Genomic DNA, 18,775 nt, shown 5'->3' with positions numbered 1-18,775 from the left:
CTTCGTCCTCTGCATTTCGCACGATCTCACCCTTTGAACTATCTTTTTATTTTATTTTATTTTGCTGACCCTCGTGTCACTATGATCGTTCGTCCCCAGCTACTCCTCCCTCTGCGCGGACGCGTCGTCATCCGGCCGTTCTCGGTATCGCGTGCCCGTTGGGAGGGCGCGCCTCTGCCGGCAAGGAAGCCCGTGGGAGCTTTCCGAGGAGGGTATGTATAGATATCTTTCATTTCTTAGGTTTTCCTTGCTAATAATGCCATTAGGGTCTTCGGCTTTCTGACCGGGGCGGTTGCCGCGGGCGCGTCGGTCTACTACTATGTGCTAGGAGACTACCGCGTTGCCAATGAGATGCTGTCGGATGACATCTCGGTAAGTTCTTATATTACTGCTCTTAAGAAACCCTTCGATTTTTTAATGCTTCTTTTATTGTTTATGTACGCTGATTCAGTCATGATATCTTCTCCGGTTCTGTCCGGGGGAGATGCTTGGGTTGTTACTTCTACAGGCACTGCAGTCGGCCACGCTCAAGCTTCAATCGTACATTACGGAGCTGGAGGGCAAGGTGGATCAGCTACAGAAGAAGAAATGAGGTGCTCTTTTGGGCTCGCTGTTTGTTTAAAAATGAAAAAAAAAGAAAGAAAAATTGTAATTATCTCGAGGTGTTCGCGGTGTCTCTTCATGGATTGAATGCTTGTTGGACATTGTATGAACTGGCTGTCTCCAACAAGACTAAGTCTCTTCAAATATTGTATTTATGTTGAAATCATTATCTTGGGAATTCCTCATACATCAAGTAGCTAGCTCTATGTACGTACACACAGCTATCCGAAGCTCCGAAGCTCCAAGCTGGAGAGCTATCGCACAATGCAAACAGAACAAATAAAAAGCTTATCAGCTCCAGCCAAACATCCAACATCGCGACCCTTCTTCCATCTTCAACTCTTCAACAACACCCACAATGTTCCGCGTCGAGCTCCTCCCAGACTCCTCCTCAGTAGCCACCCCGGGCTACACCTACGTCGCAGACCGGGGCTTCAACCCCGCACAAGCAGCGATGGCGCCCACACTCGGCCGCAAACGCGGCATCCGCGACGCCGGCAAGGGCGGCGACGTGTCCTCGCGCCAAGCGAACGCAATCATGCGCCATCTTGCCGAGCTGGACCGCGAGAACCAGCGCGATGTGCAGATCCCGGTGCCGGTCAAGCAGGCCAAGGAGGCCGGGTCCCGGGGAACACGCGCCAAGACCACCTCGAACGTGCGCCGCATCTTGCAGTCACAGAAAACATTCCGGAATCACTTGGATGATGAGGAGGCGGCGCTAGCGATGGGTACTGGTGTTGGCAGTGGTAGTGGCGGGGGTGCGAATGTGAATGCCATACTCCAAGCGAAGACCGGCGGCGCGGGTGGCAAGACGGGGAAAGTTGCTGCTGCTGCTGGGAGTGGGAGTAGTGCTGCGGCACGGAGAAGTTCAACGCCTGCGACGGCTTCTTCTAGTGCTGCGCGCCGCAAACGTCCCTCTGCTGCTGCTGCTGCCACCACGACTACCGCTACCTCGACACCGACACCGGCCCCATCAGTATCCGAAACGGCAGACACCCATCCCGAAGCCGAAACATCACCCGACAACAATAACCACAATGACGAAGCCGCCGACGCCGAGCCCAAACCAAAACTCATCAAAACAGAGCACGACAACCACCCCCTCCTGCGCTCGTATGCGCCGTCGGCCCCCTCGGACCGCATCATGCAGTTGCTGCTAGCCGAGCCGCCGCTCCCTTATAACGCGGCCCGCGCGGCGCCGCCGTCCTCGTCGCAGCCGCCGCGCCATTTCTGCTGTTTGTGTGGGTACTGGGGGAAGATCAGGTGCAAGACCTGTCATTTGCGGACGTGCGGGCTGGATTGCTATAAGGTGCATGAGGATTCGCGGTGCGGTGCTTTTTTCTGAATTGGGGTTTGAGTTGACCTTGTACCCCTTACCTGTACTTTTTATTCTCTGTTTTATTAATGATTGGATGACTCGCATGGCAAACCCACTGTACAATAGTTAAGATAGAGAACAAGGCCACACTAATGCCATTCCATTCCCAAATTTAAAAAAAAATGCAAAATGCAAAACTGATTATATAGACTGGATATGCAAAACAGGGAAGAAAATGGTCAACACTTCAAGTTGATACCAGCGCGCAACTCATCCTCGCGAATCTCAAACATGACCTGCACACCAACAAACAGCACCACGCAGCAGGAAACCAAATACGCAGCCCCCGAGAAGGATCCCGTAAGGCTATTCAGCAGATCCTTAAGCCCATCCAGGCCCAGCGCAAAGCCAACCAGATTGGCAACCATCATCATCAGGACGTTACCGACGGAGCCGACACCACAGAGGATCCGATACGCCGTCGGGCGAGAGCGCCAGCGACGAGCCGGGAACAACATGTTCCCCAGGACCTCGGGCAGCACGAAGAGAGTGATGAGCCAGCCCCACATCAGGAGGCGGAGGTTGATGTCGTGCCAGAGCGCGACGAAGGTGAACACCAACAGGAAATTGCGGATGCGCTGGACCTTGTCGCTGAAGCTGGATTGCGGTGGTGCGGGTGTTGCTTTCCCGGCGGCCGGCTGTCTTGCTCCTCTGCCGCCACCTCCGCCGCCGCCGAGGGGCACGTAGATGTATCGGACGATCCAGCGGTTGAAGGAGCGGTGCCAGCCGCGCCAGAAGCCGAAGGCGGAGTAGTTGTTGGACATGCAGCGGACCATGTTCTCGGGCGGGTCGATGCCGTCTATGAGTGCCCAGAGGCGGAAGAAGCGCCAGGGGATGAGGAGTTTCAGCCAGATAATATGGAGGTTGAAGAAGGCGAGCATGCTGAGCTGGCCGGGTGTGAAGAGGGACCAGTCCGGGGATGCTTTGGAGATGGCGACTGCATAGATGTAATGGAGAATCAGCTCCATGCAGAGCAAGGTCAGGAAGAAACGGACGCCATAGAGCAGTGTGCGCGTGCGGGTCAGTGATGGTGGCGTGTATCGCTGCTGGGATACATAGTCATTGAACGTCAGGATCGGACCCGCCAGGTACAGCGGCGAGTAAAGCACATAGGCAATATAATTGCGCATGTTGAAAACGGCCTGTTCGGCTGGGATTTTCACCCGGTCTCGATCCGACAGGGCCGCAGGATCAAGTTGCTTCTTCTTGTGGAATTCAGTCAGTTTCAGCTCGCAGCTAAGATCCGTAGGGGAGACAAACTTCAATTGGACTAGCGGCGGAGTAGTCAACGCTCCAGTGGTGATCCATGTTGAAACTAATAAGACGCAACACGGTGACCTTGAAGAGGACTTCCCACCGCGGCATGATTCCACCAAAGCTATCCAGTGTTTGAGCCCACTGAACCAACAAATTTCGTTTTTCTCCTGACCCAGATCCCGGAGCCAACACCGTGGCTATCCGTTCAAGGGGGTATCCAGTGCATAGCTCATTGGCGAACAAGATGCAGATATTGAAAATCCAAGTGACGGCGGGAACGTAGGACCGAGGGAGACTCTTCCCAATTCGGTAGTTGATATACAAAATCAAAAGCACCTTTAGGGCGGAAATCCCATTTAGAGCCGTGATAAACACCAGCCCAAATCCAAAATCAAATCGCATGCGCTGCTCGAACTGCGCGTCGCCCGCCGCAGTCACGGAGGGATGTGCGGGTTTCGTTTCGGCACCGGTCCGACTCGTGTACGATTGATAGACTCGGCGGAGCAGCGGATGAGCAACCACCAGCAAGGAAAGGTAAGGGATATTATCGCGAAAGCTAGCATATTGTGCGTCGGAGTTGTCCTGGTATCATTTGAAGCCGCGGAGGTCAGCTGGAGCTCGGTTTGGGGACACGAACAGCGATTGCCTTGAACAGGGATCATCAAGTGCGTATCGCGAATGAGCACTCACCACTTTCCGGCCAGGGATCCACCCCGGTGACAAGAGGTCAGAGTAGGATGAATAGATCGGGTGGCTCTCTATTGGTTTCGTGGCACCGAATCAGTACCCTCGGCCACAGAACACAACACACTTCCCTCGCCCGCTCCACAGACCCAACTCACCCTTCGAGGCATCAGCCACAGTCTTGAACATCAACGGTACAAGTGTGATAAAGAAGAGGTAGTAGACGAAGAATTCCGGGGTACGCCAGAGGGGTGCGGGCGCGCCCTGGGCAACGGCGTTGGCGCGGGCATCTTTGGCGGATGGGGGTCGCGCGTCTGCTTGAGTAGAGGTGGAGGCGGAGGTAGTGAAGCGAGTGTCGAGTGTATCAAGCGAGTAGAGGCGCCGAAGCCACGAAAGGAGCGAAGGCATTTTATGAGATTGGCATGGCGCGGGCTTGGAGAGGCAGAAATTCGGAGTCGGTGGAAAGGCCGCTGTTTACTCAGGGGGCCGAGGTCCCGTCAACTGGCTGATCCTTACGCTGCTTTGCTGCACGCCATAAATGACTAGTTTGGATGAATGAGTATTTTGTGACAATTATTCCTGCAATTTTTTCTCCAATGTTCATGTGGCGTTAGGTTATTAGGAGTAAATTCGGTATAAATTGGACTTGCGCTTCTTGTAGATCCCATGCCATTACACCCAATCAGCACACACCAATATCACATCTGTACTAAATTAAAGTATACCGAGGGAGTCTAATTGATCGATTTCTTTTAAAGTAATCGTGTGTTGATATCTAGCTAATTCCCATTTACACGGGGAAGCCGCCCCGAAGCACGCATACATCAGTTCCACGCCTCCCACTCATCCTCCACTCAACTTCGTTCACATCCAACATCCACCATGACAACCAAACGAGTGAGTTCTCTTGTTTATTTTGGATGTCTTGGTTTATCGGACCCTTTTGGTGTTTCCAGATCGATTAATCAACCGCAGGATTGCTTTGCTGACGATATTCTCCTCTCAGGTTGCGTTCAAAGTCCACGGCACTGTCCAAGGTAAGTCATCTATATACCGGGATGAAACCAACGGGCTATATATCTGAATTTCTTTCATGTGCATTCTTCTCCTTCTAACATCAACTCCCAGGTGTTGGCTTCCGGTAAGGAGCCCTCCCTCACGCTCATCCGATGACGTCATCTACGAGATGGAGCAGGTCATTAACCCTGCCATTCCCAACAGGGACTTTACACAGAAATGTGCTGCCAGCTACGGCCTAAGGGGCTGGGTCAGAAACACCACGTGCGGAAAGGTGGGTGCATGCTCCATTGGGACAATACCATCCGGCGATATCTAAGTATGTGTATAACTAATGACATTTGATGTTGATAGGTTGAAGGCGAGGCCCAGGGAGATGAAGAGACGTTGAAAAAGCTACTCCAGCAGGTCAACAAGGGCCCACGCATGGCGCATGTGGTCAAGCTCGAGAAGCGGGAGCTCGAGCCGCGCGATGGCGAGGATCATTTCGCGGTGATGCGGACTGCGGAGTCGATGTTTCACTCGAGGAGCTGACTTGGGGATCATGTTTACAATTTGATTTCTCTCGTTTGAATGATGGCATCCATAAATGTTATGACTGTTTCTCGTGTCCACCCCTTGAAGAGATATCGTTTCATGAATCAGGCCCTTTCTCTCTCTGGAACACTTGTCGATCATTGTTCTCAAACCTGCTCATTGTAGGTCCATCTATTTAAGCCAAGGAAATCCTTCAAACCCACTGCGGTGGATTCTGGGGCGGTCAATTGAGCATATTTCATTCTATGCTTGGATTCTTCAGTCATGGCTGAGTAGTAGAGCAGAGAAAGAGGGTATCCCTAGTTAGTAATAACAGCAGTAAATGTACAACAATCCTCAGAGAATAACCGGCAACACCAATATACAAGACTTTATGATATCAGGCCCACAGAACCAAGATCTACAAGTCAGACTTTGATATAACCATACGCCATATCATCGGCGGGAACCGGGGGCTGTCACCGGTTTCTCAGGCCTCCAACAGGGTTATTATCCCTTCGGCCACCGGTGAACTCTTGAAACCAAACAAATCCCGACACAAACGGCAGAGTCGGCGAGTCGATCCCCGAGCCCGATCTTTTCTCGGGGATCGGGCGGCCTTCTTGAGGCGATGCTCGTTCAAACAGCAAGATGAGCTGAGTCATAGTTGGCCATCCCGACTCCTCCCGAGGTCACCTGCGCTGGCGACACGGTATTCGGATGACAGGCACAAGAGTACGACAAGACCGAGAGAATCTTGCAAAGATAATGGGAAGGCTGATGAGCTTGATTCTTCTTCGACGATGGAAGGTAGAGCAGGGTCGTGCAGAGGCAAGAGATGCCTGTGGTGTCGACGGAGGCCAAGCGTGGATGATCGCCGGTGGAGAAGGCGTACGATGTTTGTATGGGAACAGCCAATGAGCCCCACGGAATGTCATCCTTCCAGGAACGGCGATGTAGAGAAAGAAAAAAAAAATAAAGAACTCAGTTGATAGATTCCTCTTTGAACGTGGATCCGACCCTTTTCGTGCAAAATCGGGTTTGTCGAAATTTGCGCAGTCTCTCCTATAAAGACTCTCCAGTGACGCTGGCTGAGATCATCCAAAACACTCCATCACTTGAATTCTCAGAGATCAACCGTACCATACTACACACACTACCACTACCTTCATACAATTCGCTTATCACCTTCTGCCACAATGAACTCACTTTCCACCGCGCCCTTCCGGGCTGCAGCTCGTCCGCAATACCTTCAGTTGGCAGTCCGCACATACTCTGGGGTTGCCGTCATGAGTTTCAACAGCTCGTGTCAAGCCTACAGCGCACTCTTCCCCCACACGCCCAAACGCCTCATCTCCTCCACACCTCAGAAACAGATCAAGGAATTCTTCCCGCCTCCCAAAGACCCAAACATCAAGGAGGTGGCATCGGCATGGAAACACCCAGTGTACGTTCTCTCATGACTCGACAGCGGTTGAGGACCCGGGCTGATAGCAATTTCCAGGTACACCGAAGATCAGATGCGCCATGTTAAAATTGCTCACCGGGAGGCAACAAACTGGTCGGACTGGGTCGCCCTGGGAACGGTGCGCGTCTTTCGATGGGGCATGGACTTTGTGACTGGATACCGACACCCGGAGCCGGGCCAGGAACCGCCCGCCAAGTTCAAGATGACTGAGAAGAAATGGATGGCCCGGTTTATTTTCCTGGAAAGTGTGGCCGGTGTTCCAGGAATGGTCGGCGGCATGCTGCGACACCTGCGGAGTCTGCGACGCATGAAGAGGGACAATGGATGGTACGTACCCAGACCATAGTATCTTGCTTTAGGATTCACCCTAACATTTTCCCCTCTTTCCAACAGGATCGAAACCTTGCTCGAAGAAGCGTTCAACGAGCGCATGCACCTACTCACATTTCTCAAGCTCGCAGAGCCAGGGTGGTTCATGCGGATGATGGTTCTCGGTGCCCAAGGAGTCTTCTTCAACGGCTTCTTCCTATCCTACCTGATCTCCCCGCGGATCTGCCACCGATTCGTCGGCTACCTCGAAGAGGAAGCGGTCATCACCTACACGCGGGCCATCAAGGAGATCGAGGAGGGCAAACTGCCCGAATGGAGTCATCTGAAAGCACCCGCGATTGCGGTGCAGTACTGGCAAATGCCCGAGGGCCAACGCGAGATGCGCGATCTGTTGATGTACATCCGTGCCGACGAAGCCAAGCACCGCGAGGTAAACCACACCCTCAGCAACCTGAATCAGGCTGCGGATCCCAACCCCTATCAGACTCAGTATTCCGACCCGACCAAGGCGCATCCGACCAAGGGCATTGAGAACCTGCGGTCGACGGGATGGGAACGAAAGGAGGTGTTCTAAGCATGGGTGGTATTGGGAGTTTCACGGTGGTTTCGGGCGTTAAGGTCGGCGTTGTGGAAGCGTCAAAAAATCATAGACATCTCCTCTCATTGAATTTGCGGGGTTTGGGTCACGTCAAGGAAGGTCCATGGAATGTTCTGTTTTTTTAGAAACGTGGGGGCGCATATTAATAAAGACCCCCACAAGCCATCAACGGGATGGTCCCGTCATTTCCACGGTAGACACGACTGTTGTTCTGATTATGCAATGGAGAGACATCCATATACATCGATGGATGACGGTTTGATTCCCACTTAGGAAATATCACAACATTGTCAACCCAGAGAATAAATTAGCCCTAAAACACTGCCTAATAGTGTACCGGTATACTCCGACCTCGGAGGTAACCATGGATAGACAAGAGATCATTAATGACAGATCAAGATAAAGCTAGCCATATCATTTAATACTACAGTAGATAGCAGTAAATAGCAGGAATCTCCATGTCAGTGCAAGGCTAGAGCACGGGGAGTTTCGTGAATAATCAGCCCTGACCCGCTTTCCCCCCTTTTAGCCCCCGTTAGAAACCCCCTTTTGTCCAAGATTCTCCCGACGATCGGTCGAGTTTCATTAAAGCAGTTTCATTTCTTTCTTTGGGCTCGAATTGATTCTCTTGTGGCCAGAAGGCAGACTGGTCTCTTCTTCACATTCCAGTGGCATCTAGTTCTCTTGCGTGCATCGATCGACTTGAGCCCGATCTCTCTGATACCATCCCCCATCCCCCATGGACGAGTCGCGGCCCATGGACGCTGAAACCATCTCGCCGCCCATCCGGGCCTTCTCGCCTTCACCCTCAATTCCACCCACGCCCGCCATCTCATCGTACTCCTCCCCAGACCGCACTTTCTCTTCCACCTCTTCCCGCTCCACATCCTCCGCCACCTCCGCAGATGCACGGTCAACCATCTCGACCTCGTCCCGCCGCCATGGATACATCCGCGCCTTTGGAGCCGAGTTCTCCGAATCAGCCCGACACCGCGACAGCGTCATGAGCCTGGGCAGTATTGCCCACCTACAATACTATTTTGCTCGGACGGGCCTGTTGGACGGGAAAGGTGGCCGAGGTCGCGAGTATCAAAAGAAGAAGAATCAGGAGAATGTGCCCCGGGTGTTGATCACCCCTAACGAGCGGAATATGGATGATTTCACCGCAAGCCCGACGGAAATGACGGACTCGGCGGAATTGGAGCCCGGTCACGAAGATGAGGACGGCGAGGTGATGCTGCCGCCCACCGTGAGCACATATAGCATCAAAACACACCACATACCGCCTCCGCCGGATCTGATGTCCCTGCGCCGCGATTTAATGATTGCGCTGGACAAGGCGGAAAAGAATATCGAGGCTATCGAGAATGGCGCGGAGCCTCCTCCGCGGGAACCGCTGCGATCCAGTCTGTCCCCGGGCGATGTCCCCGAGCCATCGGAAGATGAGCAATCGCGAGAGGCACTGGCCCCTCAAACCAAAGAGGAGGCGCAGGGCATGTGCATTCTCGACGATGTGACTATGGCCATCCGGGCAGCCAAGATTTACTATACTACTCATGAACGCCCGGACCGTTTGGCCTCCATTAAGAGTGAGCGCGAGATCCGCAAGGATCTTTTCCATGTGCTTGATGTCCTGAAACGATGGGCAGCGCGCCATTTCGCCAGCGGGCTGCGCGAGGAGGAACGTGTCGTGGTTCAAGGGTGGATTTCCAATGTCCGAACCATGCTGGTTCGCGAGAAGGCGCTCGAAGACCTTGAAGCCCAGGAACGACAGAGCTGGGACTGGGCCAATGGTGACTGGACAGGGCGAGAGCGAGCCCGTGAGGAGTCCTTCCTCCGTAGTCTGGCGCAAAATGGGGACTCCCTGCCGGAGTGGACCCCCGTCGAGGAGGCGGCCCCCGACTCCCTGCCGACCCCATTCCTGGACCGCTTCCGAGATGGCCGGGTCCTGGTGCAGCTGCACAACCTTGCGATCAAAAAGTCCAAGCGGCCCTTCGGCGAAATTAAAGCTTTCCACCAGGACATCGCCAAACCCTACCGGCAGGCAGAAAACCTCCGGTTCTGGGTCAAGGCCGCGGAGCTGCGATGGGAGCTCCGGCTTGGGGTGGACGTGATGGGGATCGTCCAGGGCAACAGCGAAGTCGCCTGGAAGCAATTCGATACGGCATTGCTGGCATGGTGCAAGACGGTCCGCGAGGAGCTGGTGCGAGATTGGCAGGCGGCCAACCCGGGGCGGCCCCCGAGTGCCGGTCTGATTTGAAGGAAATGATGAAGTGCATTTGCATCTTGGTTTTCGGTTTTGTTTTTGATTTTTTGATTTTTTGATTTTTTTCTTTTCTTTTCTTTTCTCTCTCCCCGGGCATTTTTAACTAGATACCCCTGAATTGCCCCCCGATATGTTCCTCCGCATCTGGTGTTGGTCTCGTTTGGAATCTGTTGCATTTGCCCGCATTAAACGAGCATCTCTTGGTCTCAGCATTGGCTTTTTGTTCTTTTTTTTTGTTCTTTTTTTTGGGACTACTTGACCCCCTTTCTTAGGTACTGGAAAGTACCCATATATCAGAGTTGGATATTGTAACGGTAACCACATGGCTGATCCACAGGAAATATGCCCCTGACCCAAGGCGACTCGTCCAGTGGGTTGGCGTTTTATAGATCGGGCCATGCTCAACCTCTCAACTTGCAACGTCTTTCATAGTCTTTCATTGTTAAAATGAGACAGGGGTTTATTCTAAAAGAAGTGATTCTGCAGAAATATGGAATGATTTCATCGGATCGCCCTGTCGATCCCTTGAATTACATACCGAGGGGGGGTACATCCGGGCCCATAGTAAACCGCCGCGGGTGCCATGTACCCTGACAGCCGACGTAACTGGCCACTTCATCCCTCTTTTCGTTTCTGTCTCAAACGCCTTTTTTTATGTTGCTGCCCAATTTCTTTCTCATGGAATATATACAGGGTCTGGCCATGTAGCCTTCAATCTCTTTCTCTCTCTTTATTGTATTTGATTGCTCAAATTGTCGCTTCTTCCACCCTGAAAGCCGCCAGAAGGGGCCCTATCGTTTACCGAACGAGACGAAACATTCCTTGTCCATCCCTGCCTGAATCGCATCTTTTCCCTTTTCCCTCTTTCCAACCCCCCGGGCCTGTATCCATGCATGCCACAGTTGACGGTCCAACTTTTTCTGCGACTGACCGCGCGACGCACCCATCCAACGCGTCCGTATTGTCCGCATCCCCCCGTCCCCTTCCCCCGCGGTCTCCGTCTCCCCCAATGATCCCGGTCCCTCCACTCTCCGCCGCTTGAAATCCAAATCCTCCCTGTGGAGCCTGGGGAGCAGTAATCACGACGACGAGCCCTCCCCCACAAACCTGTCCGCGTCCGACAAGGCCCGACCGTCAATCCTTCGCCGTCTGTCTCCCGCGTTAGCGGCCCGGGTGAAGCTGCTGGACGGCAGCAACAAGGCGACGAACTCGTCTCGGAATCCCAACGTCGGTCGCATCCCGGAAAAGCACCTCAAGGAGCTCGACAGTCTCCACCAGGACCTCTCGATCAAGGTTGAGAGGAAAGGCCAGGCGTGGAGTGGCCCGTCACTCACGTCTCCGGGACTCCAATCGGAGCACCAAACCCGGAGCGCATCTAACAACTTGGAATTGCCCCGTTGCGATCTATTGCGAGAGGTGTCAGAGGCGCGCGGGCAAGGGGTAGACTACGCCAACGCGATCGTGGACAGTCCGGAACTCCCCGTTGAGTCCACCGCCCAGAACCTGGCGACTACCCAGAGCCCAGAAATTACCACCAGCAACCCGCCTACGTCCTCCATGTCTGTTGCGGAGCCGGTTCCCGCGCAGCTGCGCGCTGACCCCGAATCACAGGCTTTGCCCAATGATCCCGTCCAGGATACTCGAACCGACTTCGAAAAATATGTCGACGACACGGCAAGGAGCGAAGCGCAATCCGCGCCGGCACACCCGTCGGCAGACTCCCCGGCAGCGGATTCTCCGTCAGCCTATTTGATATCCTCATCCAACCCGCAGTCTTCTTATTTCAACCCGAAGGGGCTTCAACGGACGGAATCAATATACTCCTTCTCTCGTGCCTCTTTCAGCAACCAGCTGTCTCAGCTAACAGCCATTCCTCTACCGCAGCCGTCGTCGCTCGAGGCGAGTATTGCGAATATCTCCACGGCCCTTGCGGCGGTCCGAGCTTTGAACGGGGCTGCCGAGCAAATCCAGATTTGGATCAAGAAGGCGTCGGATGTGCTGAGTGGACTGGATGCGGAGGATGATGTGGAATGGGCCGCGGCCGGCGGCCGAGAAGGGTTGGATGGTGTGGACAAGGCCATCACACGATTCGAATCCCTGGTCAACGTCTATGTGACAGCTATTGAAAACGTACAGCTACGAGAGGACATTGCCAACGTCGACTCCGAGAGCTTGCAAAACATTGTGAGCCAAATGGAGAGCATCCTGCAGAACTGGGCACAGATCAAAACCAAACTCAGGGGCGTGAAAGAGCAGGTGGAATTGGCAATGGAATGGGAGGAGCTGTGGTCGAACGTCTTGGGCGATGTGGGCATGGAAGTGGACAACCTGAGTGGGCTGATCTTCGAAATGGAGGAGAAGCGACATCAAGCCCTGATGGACAACGGCGAATCCAATGGCGGTCTCGACATCAATGAGCTGGAGACCATCGTGGAAGAATCTCCCACCAAGGGCCGATCGCCCTCGACCAACCGGCTGAGTATTGGGCCCATCTTGGCGGCGGCGTCAGGCACGCCTATCATCAAGACACCGCAGGATGACTCCAGTCACTCCAACCTCATGGCCTTGTTTGCGCGCATGCAACCTCTGCGGGCGTCGCTGGACTTCTTGCCCATGCGGCTTTCCATGTTCCAGTCGCGGGCCGAAGCAATCTTTCCGAGTGCATGTGAGGAGCTTGACGATCGACGCAGTCGCTTGGAGAAGAGTTATAAAGTGCTTGAGGCGGATGCCGAAGCTCTGCGCAAGGAATTGGGAGAGGACAAGTGGATTCTGGTGTTCCGCAACGCGGGCAGCCAGGCCCAGAAGATGTTCGACTCGGTCGAGCGCAGCATCGCCAAGCTGCAAGAGGGGCTGGAGACCGGCGTGCAGTTGCACAGTCCGGCAACTCTGACCAAGCGCATCGAGAACTACGAGGCGAAGAAGATGCACTACGTTCCGGCTATCGAGCGTGTGATCATGATCATCCAGAAGGGCATTAACGACCGCCTGACGGTTAACGGCGAGATTCTGCGGCTGCTATCCGATATGACATCTCGGACTGACGCGCTCAAGGCTAGTCTTCGCGTGATGGACTCGTCTCTTGAAGACGTGCAGATTGTCAAGGGCCAGCAGCTGCGTGACTCGATCTCCAGCATCATCACCATGGACAGTCCTGCGACGGGTAGTGCCATCGAAACCCCTGGCAGCTCGCCCGCGTCGTCGGTGGTTCTCGGTGGGAGTGGATATAAGGGTTCTTCGACGCCCATGGGCAGTTCGAGCCGCCGAGAAAGTTCAGTCGGCAGCGCTACCACACGCTCGGCTCTGCCAAAGAGCCGTCGTTACTCGGGCGTGCCACAGCCGGCGTCGACGTTGACGGGTCGCAAGTCCTCCCTCCCTCAGCCCAATGGGATTGCGTCTCCAAATCCATCCAGGACCAATCCCGCACTTACACCGACGCCTGCCGCACGCAGAACATCTCGCCTGCCACCACCATCACCGGCGAATAATCGCCCACGTTGGAACGGCAGCACCAACACCCAAGGGTTGGATACTGGGCACAACTTCAAGCCTCTCAGCACCACAACTCCCTCTACACACCGCAAATCATCCGCCCCTGTCCGTTCATCGCGGCCATCATCGACCATCCCACTTCCCACTCCGTTCCACCGCGACCTCTCTACCTCGCCGGCCCCCAGTGCCGGTCGATCGGTCAGCCGTGTATCCAGTCGCCTCACCTCTCGGAGCCCTGGACGCAACGTTTCCTCTCCCACCCCGATCCGATCCTCTCTCCTCGATCCTCCGCCGTATAGTCGACTTCGCCGGCCATCAGGCATGTCCAACACTCCTCGCAGCCGACAGAGCTTTGCGGGCCTCGGCTCTGCCAATCGCAGCGCCTCGCAGAGCCACGATGCAGGTGAGAGTCCCAGCAAGTCGACTCGTCCCGGCACTGCGCTAGGACATTCCAGCAATCGCCGGACTAGTCTCCTGCCTCTGCCGAAGCCGCGAAACGAAAAGGATCGATCTGCAGCACAGAAGAAGCTGGATCAACGGCCGCCGTGGCGTTAATTTCCGTCTTCTTCTCTCACCCGTCCCAAGACTCATTTTACACCTGTTCCTCCCTATCCTCACCTAATTACCTTTCGTCTTCCTACTATTTCCTCTCTGCTCTTTTCTTCTCTTCTCTCCATGTGTGTGTTAACTTTCTTGGCTTGTGTCTTTTTACCTCTTCTCTCCGACGTCGATTTGAATATGGTTTTCCGGTGTTCGAGGTGAGGGCGAGAGCAAGAAAGACAAAGGCATATTTTCTTTCTTTTTGATTCTTTGTGGGTTCGGATTTTGCGTGATATCCCCCATTGTTTTGCTTTGCATGGTTCTGAGCGTTGGTCACCATCTGCGTCGGGGTTTTTTCATTCATGTTTGACTCGGTTAATCTCGTGTTGTCTTTTCTTCTCTTCGGCCGATGTGAATATTCTCTGTATTTTTATCTGCTATCACAATAACCTTGATTTATTGAATGAGCGTAATACTCAAGTATACATACCTATAAAAAGGAATTAGGTAATGTAGGTAATATAGGTATGGAAGTAGGAAATCTCTATGTATCTAGAAATCTTATAGCATGAACCCGCAAATCAACTGCCCAGCTCGCGCCCGAATATCAACGCATCTACCAGCTCCTCGCTGTTCGCTAACCGCGCCGCCTTGGGCACGCGCCCAATCACGCTGAAGCCGAGTTTCTCCCAGATGCGGATTGAGGCCGGGTTGTTGGCGAAGACGAGGTTGAAAACGGAGTATTTGTAGCCCTGTATAGAGTCAGTTAGTGGTTGATTGTGATCTGGTTTCTAGCATTGAATGGATATTCATTATATTGGGGTATATGAAGGTGGTATGAATGGATAAAGCAGAAGAAAAGAAGAAAGGAAAGGAAAGGAAAGGAAAGGAAAGGAAAGCATACCAGCTTCGGCGCGAATTCTAGATACGCCTCGCCCATGGCTTGCCCGACGCCCTTGCCGCGCGCTGCGGTGGTGGTGAGGAAGCCTGCGTTGCAGATATGGGAGCAGCGGCCTGGAGAATTAGCATTAGCATGTTTATATCCATATATATATATATATATGGATATGTTAGACACTCTAAAGTCTAAAGAGCTATATTCATAGGTATAGATATTAATAGGGTGTCAAGTGATACATACCAGGATAATTCGGCTTGATATAAAACGTACCCAGACACACATTCTCCCATTGCCTGCCCTCGCGCAGCTCATCACTACTCCCGCTGAGCTCCTCCTCATCCAAAACCGCCACCACCGCAAACGTCCCAAACCAATACTCCGCGAACTGATCCAGCGCCATCGGCTGCTCCATAGGATACGTCGCGCCGCGTAGGATCTCAGCGCTGAACTCGGCGTGCAGGAACCGGATCAGATCTGCCGGCACGCTGCCCGGCCCCGTGGTGATCGGGTGCAGGGTGAGGCCGGCGCCGCTGGCTTTGGGGAGGGTTATGTGTTGGGTGGAGATGTGGTGTGCGGCTTGGATGTGTGCTGGGGGTGGGGGGGGTACGGGTGGAGGGGTCTTCTAGCATAGCGGGCATTTTGGTTGCAGGTTAAGATGGAATGGAAAGAAAGGATCAGAGGTGGGTAAGAGGGATAGATGTTAGTATGAATATGAGTGTATATAGCAGGAAGAATAGTATTTCTAGGTTAATTGGACAATTGGATAGCCAGTTTTTATATTTCTCGGATCAAGTCCGCGGAGAATAGATGAGTCAGCCTGTCATTCGCAGGGCGTTCCGATCTCCACTGGTTAAGGGTTGTCTATTGGATGGTCTTTTTTTTTTAGAGTATGCAGATCTGGTTGAATTGGCTCGATCTTGGGTAGATGCTGATCTTTTTGGTGTTCATGGCTGTACAGACATCTTCAATTCCATCGTCTAGAAGGCATACCAGTTGTAGTTGCGATATACAAAACACGATCCCCGCACAGAGCTAGGCACAGATAGAGATCTATAAAAATGCAGATGCTACTGGGACAAGCTGCCAAGTACCATCTCCAATCCTATATCTCTTTCGCAGTGCATATGTACAGAGACCCTTGGGCTGGATGTTGGAGACGCCCGCATCTCCTGGCAACCACACCTTCTCGGGTCCATTGGTAATGTAGCAAAGTAAACCAAGAGCCGTCTGCGGCTACCTAGTTTCTGGGAGTCGAACCCTCGGGGGTCATCTGGGGTCAGCGACAGGGCAGGACGAGGGGAATCCTCGCACCCTTCCCTAGAGTACCAGCGTCGACCTCGGCATAAGTTGGATCCTCATTTCTCCTCTCCATCTTTATTGCGAATAGCCTGCATGAGCTCGTACAATTGTCCGAGTTGTTGATCTACCAACACCCCGAGTCAGCATGCAACCCGATCAACCAAGCAAGCTGCACCCCCTCCACAAGAAGACATACCACTCATCTTATCCAACTTGGATTTATCCAGCTTATCCCCAGCCCACTGGTCGCCCTCCAATTTCTGCGCGTAGAGCTGCCACTCGGTCAAGAAGCCGATCTGCCACCGATCCCATGTCAGCTCTCCAACTCCCATTTCTCCGCAGCCAGCCCTCAGACCCAGCCCTCAGACCCAGAAAAAAAAAAAAAATCGGGAATGAAGCATCAAAAGAGCAAACGTACAATATGCAATGGATTATCCACGTTTCGGTGCGCCCGGAACTCGTTCTTCACGTACGAATCGCCCAGTACGCGCATCTCCGGGTCGAGTTTACGGTGGACGCGCAGGATGCGCCGGTAGAGCTGCAGCGGGGGGAGGAGGGCGAGGGCTTCGCTCAGGCTGGATTTGGAGCCGATTGAGGTCGGCGTGGCCATGAGTAACCGGTGGGCGAGACGCATGGTTGTGTAGTGGAGGATGGAGTTTTGGGGGAGAGGTGCAGAATGACATAATTCTTGGGGATCCGCGAAAGCGGCGAGCGATCGGCCCGAGAGCTTTTTCTATTTTCATGAACGACGCCTTGTTCAAATGGACAATGCTACGAGGTTTCTATATTGCATAGCGAAATACTTGATGGTTTGGTTTCCGTGAGATCTCTTTGATTCTCGATTAATTCCGGCACTTTTTGTCTTCGAGTGACTCCGACACCCCACTTCGACGAGATATATATCCATGCGAATTACTACGCCAGCACCAGCTCCAATCATTTCTAAAGACAAAGAGGCAGCCAGGCGAAGATATTCAGGTTTCTCACCTTTAACCCAATGCTGCCTACACCTGACACCTCACATGTCTCTTTCGACACCATTTACGAGCCAGCTGAGGACTCGTACCTCTTCCTGGACACGCTATCCTCAGCATCCGAGTCAAAATGGCTCACTGAGAGATTCCAGCCTAGCCCAACCACCCCAAACACCGTACCCCTAATCGTCGAAGCAGGGACCGGCTCCGGGGTGGTACTGGCCTTTGCAGCCGCCCAGTCCCAAGAGATCTTCGGCCGGCGTGATGTGCTCACGCTGGGGACAGACGTGAACCGGAACGCATGCACAGCGACCCGCGAAACCGTGACAGCAGCCATCCGGTCCCAGCAACAGCAGTCAGTATCAGCGGCGCATCCACCACTGCAAAGCGTTCACATCTCATCCTTAACCGCAAACCTATGCACGCCACTACGCGCCGGCAGCGTGGATGTACTCCTCTTCAACCCGCCATACGTGCCCACTGAGGACGTACCGCAACTTCCCTCGGCAGCGCAGAACGACCCCTCTTCTTTGACTGCATCTCTGGAGCAGTCCCGTTCTGCCAAATTCGACAGCGACTCGTATTTCTTGTCATTGACCTATGCCGGCGGCACCGACGGCATGGAGACGACTAATCAGCTGCTGGACGCTATCCCCGACGTGCTGGCTGCACGCGGGGTCGCGTATGTGCTGCTATGTCGCCAGAACCGGCCTGAGGAGGTGAAAGAGCGCATCCGGGGCTGGGGTGGGTGGCGGGCGGAGACGGTTGGGTCGAGTGGGATGCAGGCTGGGTGGGAGAAATTGGTTATTGTGCGGATTTGGAGAGAGGTGTAGCAGAGGTACAAAGTTTTGTCGTGTATGTGCGTGTACTGTGTACTGATGTTGGGATTCCTATTTCTGGTTGATAGGTCTGCCCTGGTATATGGGAGATGATCGGCCGTCTCCTATTCTGATATGAGCCTAGACTGCTGGTTCATAGTTCTATCTAACTACTGGATATATGGAGATTGAGGCCATTTTACTATAGATGCCATAGATACTCGGGATATGATGAACACCCTGGATACCCAACTACCCAAGTTTTCCCTATACAATTGCTGGAAAGACAGTCAACAAGCACCAAGTCAAATATGACCAAATCAGAAGGTGGACACCCGTGCTATTGGGGGCGTTTCCAAGACCGATTTTACGATGAAGCAACTCGCCCCGAAATATCGAAGAGCCAAAATTTATGGACGTTTAACAACCAGCCAAAGAGAAAGATAGTATGTATCTGTCAAGTTGTTCTGGCACCGCAATCTCTTTTCTTCTGCTTCTTTTTCTGACCCGTCAAGTGCAACATGGTGGACAAATTGGGGGGGAGATACTAAGAAAAAAAAGTAAGAAGGTTCTACTGTAAACAAGAAATATTAGCCCCATTATTCAATCGCAAGGCATTACAAGCCCCCCGCCCACA

The 18,775-nt window shown here is 53.3% G+C and overlaps 10 protein-coding genes across 10 annotated transcripts; 7 read left to right on the top strand and 3 right to left on the bottom strand.

Moving 5' to 3' along the window:
* Positions 1–81: 81 nt before the first annotated feature.
* On the top strand, positions 82–592 carry NUU61_009870 (uncharacterized protein; the record flags this gene model as incomplete). Its single annotated transcript, XM_056660395.1, has 3 exons — positions 82–212; positions 267–372; positions 509–592. The coding sequence occupies 3 exons, from the start codon at positions 82–84 to the stop codon at positions 590–592; spliced, it is 321 nt and encodes a 106-aa protein (XP_056506893.1).
* A 369-nt stretch (positions 593–961) lies between these two features.
* On the top strand, positions 962–1,948 carry NUU61_009869 (putative HIT finger domain protein; the record flags this gene model as incomplete). Its single annotated transcript, XM_056660394.1, has 1 exon — positions 962–1,948. The coding sequence occupies one exon, from the start codon at positions 962–964 to the stop codon at positions 1,946–1,948; it is 987 nt and encodes a 328-aa protein (XP_056506892.1).
* A 212-nt stretch (positions 1,949–2,160) lies between these two features.
* On the bottom strand, positions 2,161–4,330 carry NUU61_009868 (putative glycerol:H+ symporter (Gup1); the record flags this gene model as incomplete). The annotated part of the gene is made up of 4 exons (XM_056660393.1): positions 2,161–3,186; positions 3,242–3,820; positions 3,929–3,996; positions 4,081–4,330. 4 exons carry the CDS (start codon positions 4,328–4,330, stop codon positions 2,161–2,163), a joined length of 1,923 nt encoding a protein of 640 aa, XP_056506891.1.
* A 474-nt stretch (positions 4,331–4,804) lies between these two features.
* On the top strand, positions 4,805–5,473 carry NUU61_009867 (acylphosphatase; the record flags this gene model as incomplete). The annotated part of the gene is made up of 4 exons (XM_056660392.1): positions 4,805–4,819; positions 4,898–4,959; positions 5,051–5,213; positions 5,294–5,473. The coding sequence occupies 4 exons, from the start codon at positions 4,805–4,807 to the stop codon at positions 5,471–5,473; spliced, it is 420 nt and encodes a 139-aa protein (XP_056506890.1).
* A 1,181-nt stretch (positions 5,474–6,654) lies between these two features.
* On the top strand, positions 6,655–7,827 carry NUU61_009866 (alternative oxidase; the record flags this gene model as incomplete). Its single annotated transcript, XM_056660391.1, has 3 exons — positions 6,655–6,902; positions 6,960–7,250; positions 7,317–7,827. The coding sequence occupies 3 exons, from the start codon at positions 6,655–6,657 to the stop codon at positions 7,825–7,827; spliced, it is 1,050 nt and encodes a 349-aa protein (XP_056506889.1).
* A 763-nt stretch (positions 7,828–8,590) lies between these two features.
* On the top strand, positions 8,591–10,111 carry NUU61_009865 (uncharacterized protein; the record flags this gene model as incomplete). The annotated part of the gene is made up of 1 exon (XM_056660390.1): positions 8,591–10,111. The coding sequence occupies one exon, from the start codon at positions 8,591–8,593 to the stop codon at positions 10,109–10,111; it is 1,521 nt and encodes a 506-aa protein (XP_056506888.1).
* An 895-nt stretch (positions 10,112–11,006) lies between these two features.
* Positions 11,007–14,161, top strand: NUU61_009864 (KAR9 family protein; the record flags this gene model as incomplete). Its single annotated transcript, XM_056660389.1, has 2 exons — positions 11,007–11,071; positions 11,182–14,161. The coding sequence occupies 2 exons, from the start codon at positions 11,007–11,009 to the stop codon at positions 14,159–14,161; spliced, it is 3,045 nt and encodes a 1,014-aa protein (XP_056506887.1).
* A 566-nt stretch (positions 14,162–14,727) lies between these two features.
* Positions 14,728–15,669, bottom strand: NUU61_009863 (GNAT family N-acetyltransferase; the record flags this gene model as incomplete). Its single annotated transcript, XM_056660388.1, has 3 exons — positions 14,728–14,898; positions 15,051–15,160; positions 15,318–15,669. Coding segments are annotated over 3 exons (633 nt in total), but the record flags the coding sequence as incomplete, so codon positions are not given.
* Positions 15,670–16,402: 733 nt separating this feature from the next.
* Positions 16,403–16,980, bottom strand: NUU61_009862 (succinate dehydrogenase assembly factor 3; the record flags this gene model as incomplete). The annotated part of the gene is made up of 3 exons (XM_056660387.1): positions 16,403–16,470; positions 16,543–16,642; positions 16,765–16,980. The coding sequence occupies 3 exons, from the start codon at positions 16,978–16,980 to the stop codon at positions 16,403–16,405; spliced, it is 384 nt and encodes a 127-aa protein (XP_056506885.1).
* A 363-nt stretch (positions 16,981–17,343) lies between these two features.
* NUU61_009861 (S-adenosylmethionine-dependent methyltransferase) lies at positions 17,344–18,153 on the top strand (the record flags this gene model as incomplete). Its single annotated transcript, XM_056660386.1, has 1 exon — positions 17,344–18,153. One exon carries the CDS (start codon positions 17,344–17,346, stop codon positions 18,151–18,153), a length of 810 nt encoding a protein of 269 aa, XP_056506884.1.
* Positions 18,154–18,775: the final 622 nt, after the last annotated feature.

The sequence above is a fragment of the Penicillium alfredii genome, assembly GCF_028826965.1.
Source record: "Penicillium alfredii strain IBT 34128 chromosome Unknown utg000012l_segment0_segment0, whole genome shotgun sequence".
NCBI classification, from domain to species: domain Eukaryota; kingdom Fungi; phylum Ascomycota; class Eurotiomycetes; order Eurotiales; family Aspergillaceae; genus Penicillium; species Penicillium alfredii.
Note: the sequence above shows the minus strand (reverse complement) of the source record. Positions and strands in the feature narration are given on the sequence as shown.